We start from the raw sequence: 13715 nt of genomic DNA, 5'->3' as shown, positions 1-13715 counted from the left end.
GGTTTGGCTTGTGGATTCAAGTTCGACATTTTGGCCGTCGCCATGTTGGTCTTTTGCAACCAGAAGGAGAGGATGGAGCTAAGCACAACCGAACGCAGACTAAGACATTTTTAGGCGACCAAAAAGGTTATAGTTAACTTTCATGAACTGAAAACACACTGTGAAAGGGTTAATGTTCTAAGAAGAAAACACAAACAACTCCCAGACCAGACAACACCGTGGTAGCGACCTGTCAATCACAAGGTAGCCAAGCCCTAAAGCATTCCCTGCTCTATGGTCTATTTGACTCTAAATGGGACCATAATTTACTAAATGAACATCATGCTGTATTGAAGAAGACTTGAAACTAGTGATTGAGACCATAAACTCATGTTTACAATGTTTACTGAGGTAATAAATCAAGTGAGAAGTAGGCTCATTTTCTCATAGACTTCTATACAATCAGACTTCTTTTTGCAACCAGAGGAGTCGCCCCCTGCTGGCTGTTAGAGAGAATGCAAATCTAAGGCACTTCCGCAATTGCTTCACTTTTCAGATGCCGCAGTTGCCCACTGATCTAGAGCAACAAGCCCAGCATCTTTCAACTATTTGAAATGTCTGCTTTAGTCATCAACCAAAATATTCTCCGGAAAATATCAAATAACATAATGTACATAATGAAGTATTCAAGGAGTACACCGCCTGGAGCAACGTTTTGATTGTTTAATATCTTTGTGATATCCTTGAGTCGTCCCTAGAGTTGTTAAATGTGATCTAATACCTCTGTCGTGCAGAAATTGCTTCTAAATTGCCTTATGTCATAATAAATCAAGGCAAATGCCCGGACTCAACAACACTGTGTCACTTGTTCCATGTGGCAGAAATATGCCACTGGCGGTTGGCACTAATCAGACCTCGCATGACTTTGATTACCAACTCAATCAAACACAATCAGGAGGAAAGTTGGAATGCAATCAATCCCTCGCAGTTAGGATTCAAGCAATTTGTCAGATCTAAACAATGCAACAACAAACCAGAAAACAGGAGGAGTCAAAGAAATTTACAAAATTGTAAGAAATCACAGAGATTTTTGATTCCTGAACCACCCAGGAGTAGTTCTTAGTCTGTCAGGAAGCGTAGAGAAACTCCCTAATATCAGTATCGGCCCCAAATATCCAGTGTCAGTCAGGCTCTATAACACAGACTCATTGCTGTTACTGTACGTGGGCCGATCATGCTTACTGTCGTGCGTAGCCAACCCTCAAAGGCCCAGTCTGAGCCAGGAAAAACCCTGCTTTCAAGCAACCGACCCGACTTCTTGACCCTCAAGTGTAGACAAACATCATTCAACAGTCATTGTTTTCACTTTTGGCAGCCCACTGGAAGGGACGCAGACTTCTTCAGAAGGTTCAAGAGCATTCCTCTGCTTTTGTGATAAGCCCTGGCCTGTTAGTGCTAAGCCTGGGGAGTGAAAACTTCAGGCTGGCCAACAAGCTGTGTAAGCAATGACGGGAGCTGCACTAATTGAAGAAAGAGCGTTGGACTTAGCGCTGGACCAGGAGTGAGCCTGTCTGTCCTTGTTGCCTTTGAGATAGGAAGACCACACAGCCACATCCACACACTTGTGTTTTTGTTACATCATCTCAACAGAGGGTCAAAGCAACTTGCTCAGATGACCTGCTTAGTTAGAGGTAAAACAGAAAAAAAGACGTTACTGATGCGCGTTGGATGTAATGAATGAAATGCAGCAGAGGAAAATGAAACTAAGAGTGTCTGGCTCCACAGTAAACCATCTGTTGAGTGTTTGATGGTTATCTATTTGTACTTTAGAACGTAACTGCCATTAAACAATCAGGAAATAACTTTTTATTCTCTAATTCACCACTCGCCCTCGCAACCTCTCTCTCTTTTTCTCTCTGTCTTTTTTTAATGAGTTGGGAAGCCGACAGCAGAGCCTTACTTTACTTTACTTTTTAATGTTATCAAACAAGGAGAAATGTTCTCCCCTTGTCCTAAATCGATACTAGAGTACTTCCTTGTTTTATGAATGAAGCGGTAGACAAGTTGAAGCAGCGGTGCTGTGTGTGTGTGTTTCACCAATCAGCAACGGTCATCCCTACGATCCCCATCTAGAAAGTTCCTGTACTTTCAGAAAGTACTAGCCCCTGATCAGGGCCTTTTTAGGGGGAAAAAAGGCCCCATAAAATGTCTCCGGAACTTAATTTAGACGTTGGTTCCTGCGGTTGAAATATAATGAGTTCCTCAAAAGGTTCTTAGTTCCAGGGGATCAAAACGGAGCTATTGTCACTGACTCATCAATCATGGGTGATTATAAAAAAAACACATATTTTTGTCTGTTTTAAGTCTTTGTACTAAAATCTGTGGAATATCAATATCTTTATGGCACAGTTAAGCCATAAAATATTAGTCAGAAATTTGTCAGGTGTCACAGTGTGGTACCCCTAATGGAAACCAAATGAACATAAAAAAGGCACTTCTTACTTATTGGTGGGGACAGAGTGGGGCCAAACTGACACATTCAATCAGTTCAGTGAATGCTCCTCTGAGAATTATACGTTTTGAACGTGTTGTCCTATTGCTTACTGACTTTTATGAGAGCCAAATATATAGTCTTTAGGCTATTGTAAAGAGAAAATGAGTGAACTAGAGCAGTTTTAGCGTTTCTGTCTCTGATGTCACATAATGGAAGTATCTGACCTTAACGAAGCACATGGGGCGAAAGTTATCTTCTTCCTGCTGTACATATATTTGACAAGTACTTGTGTGTACTATGTTTCCAGTTTTTTTTTTTTCTTTATTTTATGTCTATTTGATTGCAAAGGTCTGCTATAACTGCTACCACATGTTAAGCCTTTGTAATGCTGTCGTTGACTTCATGTGAGTGTGTTGTTTTCCAGGCTCTGTGTGTGGTGAATGTGTATGAGAGAGAGAGAGAGAGAGAGGAAAAGAGACAGATATGCAGTGACAAAGAGAGAGGAATAAAGAAAGAATGTATATGTGTTTCTGGTTACTCAGTGTGCTCCCCCTTTTTCCAAAAGACATAAATCACCCTAAATCACTGATGTATCCCCCTCCTTAATGCATCATAATTGCGTTATCTATTACCTTTATACATCTTTAACTCAACAACAGGGTTGCCAAGGTCAGCAGGAAGCAGAGGAGGAGAGGTTATGCAATGTTTTTTTTAAAAATATAACAACATTATAACAATTCAGAAGCATCTCTCCTCGACGCCGACATGAATCACGGTCTGAGGGTCCGGGAGGGATGGAGGCTTTTTCCCATCAGACGACTCCGTAAATCTGCCCCAATGACCGGCAGGTGAACAAATAGAGCAAATGAGAGGCTCCAGGAAGGGAAACGTAGCTGCAGAGGATGAATTAAAAACCGTTGGAAAACGACTTAAAGAGAAGGCGATACTGTTTGTGCGTTGAGTGAATAAACTGTGGAATTGTCTACTCATGGTTGAGCTATGCATCACCTCCGCAAAGAGGCACACGCTGATGAGGGCAGTGTGCACTTTTACGAGGTCTGGTTGATTAGAACCTCAATCACCCCCACTCGCTTCCTATTTCTGTCGACCTGTATCAGCTGCTCTGATTCCCTCTATCCATTTCTTCAAGGTCCTACTCGCCTCCTTCTTCTTCTTCTTCTTCTTCCTCACTTTGCTTCAGATAGAGGAAGTGGTTTGTGTGCAGACTGTGGCTGGCTGGAACACAACGCTGTGCACCGGGGAAGCCGAAATTTGAGCTGCTGTGCATTAAATGTTCCACTAGAGCAACAATTTCTGTGAGGGGAAATCATGCGGTGGGCCAGTGTTAAAGGCTGGGACGGGGAGGGGGGGCTCAGTCAGGGTAGGAAGGAGAGAGAGAGCGAGCTGAGGGTAGTAATGGGGGGAACCATGACTCTACTGTAAATAAGAACCATTCTGGTGGTCGAGTTGGTTTCAGTGCACGCCATATACTGTAGATCTGGATTAAAATCGGACCACATACCTTTGTCACATATCATCGTCTTCTTTCGCCACCATCAGTCTAATCTCTCTCTCCCTCTGCTGTCAGCCGGCCAGCAAGGCAGAAAAATGAAAAAGAAACACAGAAATGACTTAGAGAGCAAAAGAGTAATGTGCAGTGTCAGGGCTCGGGCTTAAGGACGTCCTGTCGTCTAGGGGGCCGGAAAACATATGATGGGGGAGGATTAAAATTAATTTTGGGACGAATTTGGGACGAGAGTTTTATTAAACCTCTTTGACAACATCAACACACACACGCACATAGCATACTGTCAGTGCCCATCACTTTGAATGATTAACTAAAGATAATGTATTTAAACAAAGATTTTAAATTTGGGACGGTCCGTATTTATTTCGGGACGGTTCTGGGAGGATGGGGAAAAAAACTAGATTAGAGCCCTGGCAGTATGTGTTAGAGTTACAGGACACAGAAACGCAGCTGGATACTGCAGGCTTCAATCCAGGACATATTTTGGCATTTAATTTTAATTTGTTGCAAGGCTCAGTGTTTTATGAGAGCTTGTGGAAGTTGTGTACTGTGGATTTGTTGCGATGCCCATTACTAGTTTACTGACGGATTTACAGATTTGTAATGAGGGCTTACCTCAGCCCAAAAAGGCAGCTCTAAGAACAGCAGAGGAGAATATTCACTGGATTAAAAGAACACACAGCAATGTAATCATACACATGTCCTGATTGAAGGATTAAGAACCTCATTTATCAGATTATGGCTATATTGGTAAAAAAAAAAAGGATATTAGAAGGACCAGTGTTTAACAATTAGGGGGATCAGAAAATGTCTTTAACGCATTAACACAACTTTCGATTTTAGGTCAGAGTAGGCTCAGTTTTTAAAGCTACGTATAGTGAAAATAGTGGTATCATATGAAACTAGAAACTAAGGAATCCATTGGTACCAACCATGTCATACTAGCTTGTCGGGAAGGAGGTTAAATAACGCTCCAAACTTACGCTGAATTTTGGCAAAAGAAAAACTGGCATGGCCATTTTCAAAGGGGTCCCTTGACCTCTGACCTCAAAATATGTGAATGAAAATGGGTTCTATGGGTACCCACGAGTCTCCCCTTTACAGACATGCCCACTTTATGATAATCACATGCAGTTTGGGGCAAGTCATAGACAAGTCAGCACACAGACACACTGACAGCTGTTGTTGTCTGTTGGGCTGCAGTTTGCCATGTTATGATTTGAGCATATTGTTTATGCTAAATGCAGTACCTGTGAGGGTTTCTGGACAATATTTGTCATTGTTTTATGTTGTTAATTGATTTACAATAATAAATATATACATACATTTGCATAAACAAAGCATATTTGCTCACTCCTATGTTGATAAGAGTATTAAATACTTCCTACAAATCTCCCTTTAAGGTACATTTTGAACATATTAAAAATGTGCCTTCCCTAATATTTTTCTAATATATATATTTGTCTGTATATTATTCATAAGATTCTTTATTTAATAATGCTTTATATATTAATTTAGAAGTGAACGTGTTGGGCCTGTGGTGTGTCAAATCAAATCAAATCAATTTATTTTTGTATAGCGTCAAATCACAACAGAAGTTATCTCAAGACGCTTTATATGTAGAGCAGGTCTATGACCGTACACCATAGTTTTGAGACCCAACAGGATCCACCAAGCGCACTGTGGCCAGGAAAAACTCCCCGATTACTGGGAAGAAACCTGGAGCAGAACCGGGCGCAGGGCGGGCGGCCATCTGCCGAGACCGGCTGGGGGGACAGATAGATAGAGTGAGAGAGAGAGAGAGAGATAGAGAGAGAGAGATATAGAAGCAGCCACAATAGCAGTCTAGCAGCTGTAATAACTAATACAAGTAGGGCTGATAACACAAAACCAATAGTGGTGGATGGAAAGAGTGATAATACAACTATCGGAAAGCCAGCACTGTCCAGCATCTCTCCTCAGTACGTCCATGTGTATTGGTGTGGGACGTCCCTGCGATCGATGCCCGTGCATTGGTTCCTGCAGCATCAGCATGCTTGCTGGGAGCTCTTGATGTCTTTGGCAGTGATTGAGAAGTGTTATTCTCCAGGCTGCCACATTGTCATTAGGTGTTGGAAATCCCTCGTTAGCATTGGTAGTCCCTCGTACAGACGTAGTTAATTAGGGATGGTAGCAGTTGGTGTCAAGCAGGCACCGACGCGGCAGCAGATGCAGCCACAATACCGGAGACCACCAAGATCCAGGTGAAACCCTGCTCCAAGTGTACCCATGCTCCAGGTATAACCTCGCTCCCTGGTGTGATCCCGCTCCAGGTATGACCTCACTCCAGGTGTGACCCCGCTCCACGGTTAGCTGCGAGACAAGGAGGCACAAGGACTCCCGGGAAGGAATGAAGTTAGTAACAACATGGACATGGGACATGAGTATATACAGAAGGAGAGGGGAGCTCAGTGTGTCATAGGAAGTTCCTTATGACAGTGTGTCATAGGAAGTCCCCCGGCAGTCTATGCCTATAGCAGCTTAAGTATAAGCGTTATCAAAGAGGAAAGTCTTTAGCCTACTCTTAAATGTAGAGACGGTGTCTGCCTCCCGGACTGAAACTGGGAGCTGGTTCCAGAGAAGAGGAGCTTGATAGCTGAAGGCTCTTGCTCCCATTCTACTTTTGGAGACTCTAGGAACCTCAAGTAACCCTGCATTCTGTGAGCGCAGTGCTCTAGTGGGGTAGTAGGGTACTATGAGCTCTTTAAGATATGATGGGGCCTGACCGTTTAGCGCTTTGTAGGTGAGGAGGACGATTTTAAAATCTATTCTGGATTTTACAGGCAGCCAGTGCAGAGAAGCTAATACAGGCGTAATATGATCTCTTTTTCTAGTTCTAGTCAGTACACGTGCTGCAGCATTCTGGATCAACTGGAGAGTCTTAAGAGACTTATTGGAGCAGCCTGATAATAGGGAATTGCAGTAATCGAGTCTAGAGGTAACAAATGCATGGACTAATTTTTCTGCATCATTTTGACACAGGATGTGCCTGATCTTCGCAATGTTACGTAGATGAAAGAAGGCAGTCCGTGAGGTTTGTTTAATGTGAGAGTTAAAGGACATATCCTGGTCGAAGACAACTCCCAGATTCCTTACGGTGGTGCTGGAGGCCAGGGCAATGCCATCTAAAGTAACTATATCATTAGATAATTTGTTTCGGAGGTGCTCAGGGCCTAGTACAATAACTTCAGTTTTGTCTGAGTTTAACATCAGGAAATTGCAGGTCATCCAGGTTTTTATGTCCTTAAGGCATGCTTGAAGTTTAGTTAACTGGTTTGTTTCGTCTGGCTTGATTGATAGATATAATTGAGTATCATCTGCATAACAATGAAAGTTTATGGAGTGTTTTCTAATAACATTGCCTAAGGGAAGCATATATAAGGTAAATAGAATTGGTCCAAGTACAGAACCCTGTGGAACTCCGTGACTAACTTTGGCGTACATGGAGGACTCATCGTTGACATGTACAAACTGAGATCGATCTGATAAATAGGACTTAAACCAACTTAGTGCAGTTCCTTTAATGCCAATTAAATGTTCCAGTCTTTGTAATAGGATGTCATGGTCAATGGTGTCGAAAGCAGCACTGAGATCTAGCAAGACAAGTACAGAGACAAGTCCTTTGTCCGATGCCATTAGAAGGTCATTTGTAATTTTCACTAGTGCTGTCTCTGTGCTATGGTGCACTCTAAATCCTGACTGATAATCTTCGAATAAATGATTGTTCTGTAGAAAGTCACACAGCTGACTGGCAACTACTTTCTCGAGTATTTTGGAGGTAAAGGGAAGGTTAGATATAGGTCTATAGTTGGCTAGGACCTCTGGATCAAGAGTGGGTTTTTTAAGAAGAGGTTTAATTACAGCTACTTTAAAGGACTGTGGTACATAGCCTGTTAGTAAAGACACATTGATCATATCCAGTAAAGAGGTGCTAACTAGAGGTACAACTTCTTTAAGCAGTTTAGTTGGGATAGGGTCTAGGAGACAGGTAGATGATTTAGATGAGGAGATCAGTGAGGTTAATCTGTGGAGATCGATAGGAGAAAAGCAGTCTAAATATATATCAGGTTGTACAGCTGTTTCTAAGGTTCCTAAGTTTGAGGATAAATTGGTACCAGTTGACGGTAGGAGGTGATTAATTTTGTCTCTAATAATTATGATTTTATCATTAAAGAAACTCATGAAGTCACTACTACTGAGGGTTGTAGGAATACATGGCTCAATAGAGCTGTGACTTTCTGTCAGCCTGGCTACAGTGCTGAATAGAAACCTGGGGTTGTTCTTATTTTTCTCTATTAATGATGAGTAATGGGCTGCTCTGGCATCACAGAGAGCCTTCCTATATGTTTTAAGACTATCTTGCCAGACTAAATGAGATTCTTCCTGTTTGGTGGAACGCCATATCCTTTCCAGTTTCCTCGATGCTTGCTTTAATTTGCGTGTGTGTGTGTGTGTGTGTGTGTGTGTGTGTGTGTGTGTGTGTGTGTGTGTGTGTGTGTGTGTGTGTGTGTGTGTGTGTGTGTGTGTGTGTGTGTGTGTGTGTGTGTGAGTACTTTCACTTGTAAGAAGATACAATGGAAACTCAACAATGCCTTGTTCCATCTCAGCTGTCACTGGTATGCTGCTAGCTGTGTGGAATAAAGCTCTCTAAGTGCTTCAAGGTATCTAAACACAGGGAACACCTTTATTTTATGATGTGTGCAAATTTAAAGTGATTTATTCGTCACATTTATAATGAGTCCGTGTATGTGTGAAATGTGTGGTAGAAGCAGACTATTTAACAGTCTTTCAGAGCAAATAACCACAAGGTAGACGAGTGATACTTGTCAGTTTGCTTTTCACAACAGTGATCTCAGCCACAGAGAATAGGGGAAGGAAACGAGCGAAGCAAGAAAAACTGGTAGAGCTGCTTTGCTCATCATTACACAAGGGAAAGCTAGCAGCTTTTATTAGTTTCACAGGATTGTCCCGTGTTGTTGACCTATGCCCATGAAATTATCCTTATTGTTTGCTTATCGCGTCTTGCGCTCCCGCTTGGTGTTCCTTGGCTCTCGAATCAGCACAGGTCTGTGTGTTTTGTGTACTTCCACTCAGGGATGTCACGAGAACCGAGTCGATGCCAAAATTTTAAAAAAGTGACGGTACTCTTTTTCTACAGTACCGAAGATACCGTACGATGCCTGTAATGGTCATTGGTAGGGATGTGACAGTGAGGAAAATTTCCCACCGGTTAATAAACTTAATAAACACCGGTGTTACCGATTACACCGGACATTTTACAAGAAAGATGACGGTCAACATGTGCAGAGCGCTGACTCTGATCTTTACCGTCGGGTGGCGGTGTGTCTGGCCTCTCCGGTAGCGCTTTTGCTGCGGGGCTCCGCTGCGGGGGTCTACCTGGCGCCGCTGCTCTGTGCACACCGGCTGTGACGGCTCCATCTGCCTCGCGGCGATTACCTCATTAACGTTATGGTTCCCTTACAGCATTGAGATTAAACGTGAAATATTGCCAAATAGGTGCGTTTGCTTTTCGCTTCAACAATAAATCCTCTGCCTTCTGCTCCTACTACTCTGAGCTGACGGACCAGATGCATTCACGGTCAGTATGTAGTGTCCGTCGTCTGACTATCGATTGATAACTAGCCGCTGATACACCAAAATGAACGAAATAGGTAAATTATTTTTATGTATTACTTAAAGGCTACATGCCTCTGTTTTTTGTAATGTTCAAATGTTTTTAATAAAAGAGTGCGTGTTGAATTACATGGGATTTATTGTTGTTGTTGTTTGTTTTTTTACCGTGGTATCAAATTGGTATCGAGAATCGTGGAAATTCACTGGTATTGGTATCGACTACTAGATTTCTGGTACCGTGACATCCCTAGTTCCACTTGTTGAATACCAGCATCCTGCCCTCTGCGAGGAGTGTTCAGTGTTCAAGGTTCAGGAAGATAACGAGAGGTGAGTGGCTGACGCATAGCTCGCGTCAGATTTACGGTAGACAGCAGCTTGGGTGAAACTGTGGCTGTGTTCAGACCGCTGTTGCTCGGACAAACCAGGAACTGGGACAAACAAAGGAGTTCTGAAGAAGCTAAAGAAGCGAACGGAGGGCTTCCTGTTGTTTTAAGAAGAGCGTTACTATGGGTAAGAAGACACAACATTGCCTGCTGCTTTTGCTGTGTTTGTCAGAGCTTGTTCACTATTCAGCTGCCTTGACGGTTTGGACTGCCGTGGTGGAAATAAGCTATGCTAAAAACAACAATGAGACTGTGGACAAATACTGTGAGTGTGGGGTGTACGGTCGTAACTCTCCCCTGGAGAAAGCCTCGGGTATTGTTACGCTTCCCAGTGGAGACCCCAAAGGCTGTGGCTCAGATCCTGTCTACAATCGCAATTCCAGCTCCCCATCATGGATAGCCCTGGTTAAAAGGGGCAACTGCACCTTCAGTGAGAAGATCAATGCTGCCAAACGTCAAGGAGCAGCTGGTGTGGTGGTGTATAATGTGGACGGCAGTGGCAACAGCACCACACACATGGCACACTCAGATGCAGCTGGTATTGTGGCTATCATGATTGGCAACGTTCAGGGCGCGGAGATTGTCAAGTTGGTGAAGAATGGGACAGATGTGCGGATGATTATCGAAGTAGGCAGCTATAACGGAGACCCGACAGTCTCATTCAACTTTCTCTACTTGATCGGCATCTTCATCATTGTGATAGGAGCCTCCACCTGTGCGATTATCTACGTAAATCGTCTCTGCCGTCTGAGTATGCATAGGCGCAGTGAGAGGAGGCTGAAATCTGAGGCTAAGAAAGCGATTGGGCGTTTACAAGTACGCATACTCAAGACAGGGGATGAGGAAACTACCTCTGAGACCCATGTATGTGCCATGTGTATCGGATTTTACAAGGCAGGGGAAGTTGTGACGGTGCTAACATGTGACCACATCTTCCACAAAGCCTGCATCGAGCCCTGGCTGCTGGAGAGGAGGACCTGCCCCATGTGTAATTGCAACATCCTGACGGCCCTGGGGGTTGAGGAGGAATCAATAGAGAGCCTTTCTGATGAGTCACCACCAGAGGTCACTGTGATCACAGTGACGGGAGCAGAGCCCATTTACGAAGTCCCACTGACTGACCCAGCGAGCCCTGACCCAGAGAGACAGCAGCATCGCTTTGACAACGGCGCCTTCGAGGGAGACGCAGAGGCTGGGAGGAGATGAACAACAGCAACGGGAACAAAACAGCAACAAACCAGGACACAGTCAAAGTCCCTTTATTTTTCTGAGATACGCTGAACCAGCACAAAGGAATCAAACTTTAATGTTCCAACAGGTGAAACAATCCTCATCTTGTAATGCAGGCATGCTAAAAATAGATTTCAAAAGAAATTCCAAGGATGTAAAATGTTAATGGACCTTGTGTAATTAGCCTGGATGACACTGCATTTGCTTTGTTTCTGTCTTGGTGCATGTGTGTAGGGGTGGGCGATACATCGAATATAGTCGATGTATCGCGGCTTGTCCCACACGCGGTATATAAAATGACTATATCGCGAACATCGACTACAAATTGTCATGTAATGTTTTTAAGCCATCCCGCCAGCATGAGACTCGCTTTGGCATTTCCTTCTGTCCCTCTCTCCTCCGGCTCCCTCTCACACACACATACGTCACAGACTCCGCCCCCATCCAGACCTCTCTCCTGGGAGACTGTGTGTCATGGGTGTGTGTAGGGTTTTACCTGCATAGAGAGTTACGAGGCGGCGGCCTCCGTCAAATTTCACTCCGCCTCCAGCTCTCGATAAAGCTCTGACGGGTGTCTTCATGGAAAACACTATTTTCTAACAAGCATTGCACTTGATGGATTTTTGTCATTTGTAACTGCATTGGCGGCATTACGTCACTGTGTTGGCGCTGTAACAAACAGCACAGTGAACCAGAAAAGCTGCTGCCAAAACTGCCAAAGAGGAAGAAACGAGCCGTCTGTTTTGGTTTTCGGCCGGATCGCTGCTAAGCGGGAGCAGCAGTGTTACCGCTAGTAACGTTTTCACCACAGCAAAAAAAAAACACTAAAGTAAACAAAACGCCCACTTTATGATAATCACATGCAGTTTGGGGCGAGTCATAGTCAAGTCAGCACACTGACACACTGACAGCTGTTGTTGCCTGTTGGGCTGCAGTTTGCCATGTTATGATTTGAGCATATGTTTTATGCTAAATGCAGTACCTGTGAGGGTTTCTGGATAATATTTGTCATTGTTTTGTGTTGTTAATTCATTTCTAATAATAAATATATATAAATTTGCATAAAGCAAGCATATTTGCCCACTACTATGTTGATAATACTTGACAAATCTCCCTTTGAGGTACATTTTCAACAGATAAAAAATGTGATTATTTTGCGATTAATTCCGATTAACTATGGACAATCATGCGATTAAATATTTTAATTGAATGACAGCCCTAACTAATAAGCATGTTTTCTTTAGTGTATAATCACCTGTAACTAAGAACTGTTTTATTTTTGTTACCTTAGAATGAGCTGTTTGTATCTACATAGGGAGCAGGTCCTCTTCACAGAGTCCGCCATGTTTCTACAGTAGCCCAGAACGGACAAACCAAATACTGTTAACTTTTCCTGCTTGGGCCGGAGTCGATAACATTATTTGCTACTGTCGCCACCTCTCTCTCTCTCTCTCTTCCCTTCACACGAACACACACACTCTACGCACTGGCTCTGCTCCAAATGACCTACAACTTGCTCTATGAGAGGGCCATTCACGTTTTTGCGTCGGCCACCATCGTTCTTCTACACGCTTGGCACACAGGAGAGGTTTAAATTGGTTCCAATCTGCAACCTCACCGCTAGATACCGCTAGATCCTACACACTGCTCCTTTAAGGTGAGACATTTGTAGCAATTTGGATCAACCAAAACTTTAGCCACTGAATGATGCTACAGTTAAGTTTCTGCATGACATGTTTGAACCCTGTATGCCCACTTCACTTCAAACATAAAATTGTTTTTACATTGCAGTTTTTAAGTTGCCTATGCAAGCAGCCTTTAGTCTGCAATATTAGTCATCACATTGACTGTGAGTATAATATGGTTTCTGAATGGTGAGTCAGCTGAGGGGCCAAAGCACAGGGGTCCCTACTGGAGCTGTTTAGTCTTTTGCAACAGTCATCTGCTGAGCGGATTGATTAAATAACGATTTACAGAATAACGATGCCTCATACTGTGAATCATGAGGGATTCCACTGAGCACTGATGTGCATCAAAAGGATTAATAAAACAATGAAGGAAATCCATGTGCAAATATATCAGAGAATGTGAGGCCTGCTGGCAGAGGTTCAGGTATCTAGAAATCTAACTGCACATCTTATTGCTGCCAATTGTTTTCTGAAGTGCTGCAATTACAGGGCTTATCAGCTGTGGAGAGAGCTGCATACCAGTGGGTGAAGAATTAAAAGAATTTAGAGAGCACAATCGTTTTAAAAGTTTGCAGAGACACATAACCAGTAGTAGTACTCTCTTGTAAAAGCTATGAGGGAGTCGATATGAAGTGGCTTCCATCTGCTGTAAAGTGAAGTGAAGTAAATGTCTCCCTATTACACAACATTCGTGTTTATCATTTACCAATGTCCTTGTTGATAATGTCTTGAAATCAATA

The 13715-nt window shown here is 43.2% G+C and overlaps 1 protein-coding gene across 1 annotated transcript; it reads left to right on the top strand.

Moving 5' to 3' along the window:
• Positions 1-10034: 10034 nt before the first annotated feature.
• Positions 10035-12348, top strand: LOC141759355 (RING finger protein 148-like). Its single transcript, XM_074621356.1, has one exon. It carries the CDS (start codon positions 10181-10183, stop codon positions 11261-11263), a length of 1083 nt encoding a protein of 360 aa, XP_074477457.1. The 5' UTR covers positions 10035-10180; the 3' UTR covers positions 11264-12348.
• Positions 12349-13715: the final 1367 nt, after the last annotated feature.

Source organism: Sebastes fasciatus, chromosome 2 (genome assembly GCF_043250625.1).
Source record: "Sebastes fasciatus isolate fSebFas1 chromosome 2, fSebFas1.pri, whole genome shotgun sequence".
NCBI lineage: Eukaryota > Metazoa > Chordata > Actinopteri > Perciformes > Sebastidae > Sebastes > Sebastes fasciatus.
This window is presented reverse-complemented; position numbering and strand designations above follow the sequence as displayed.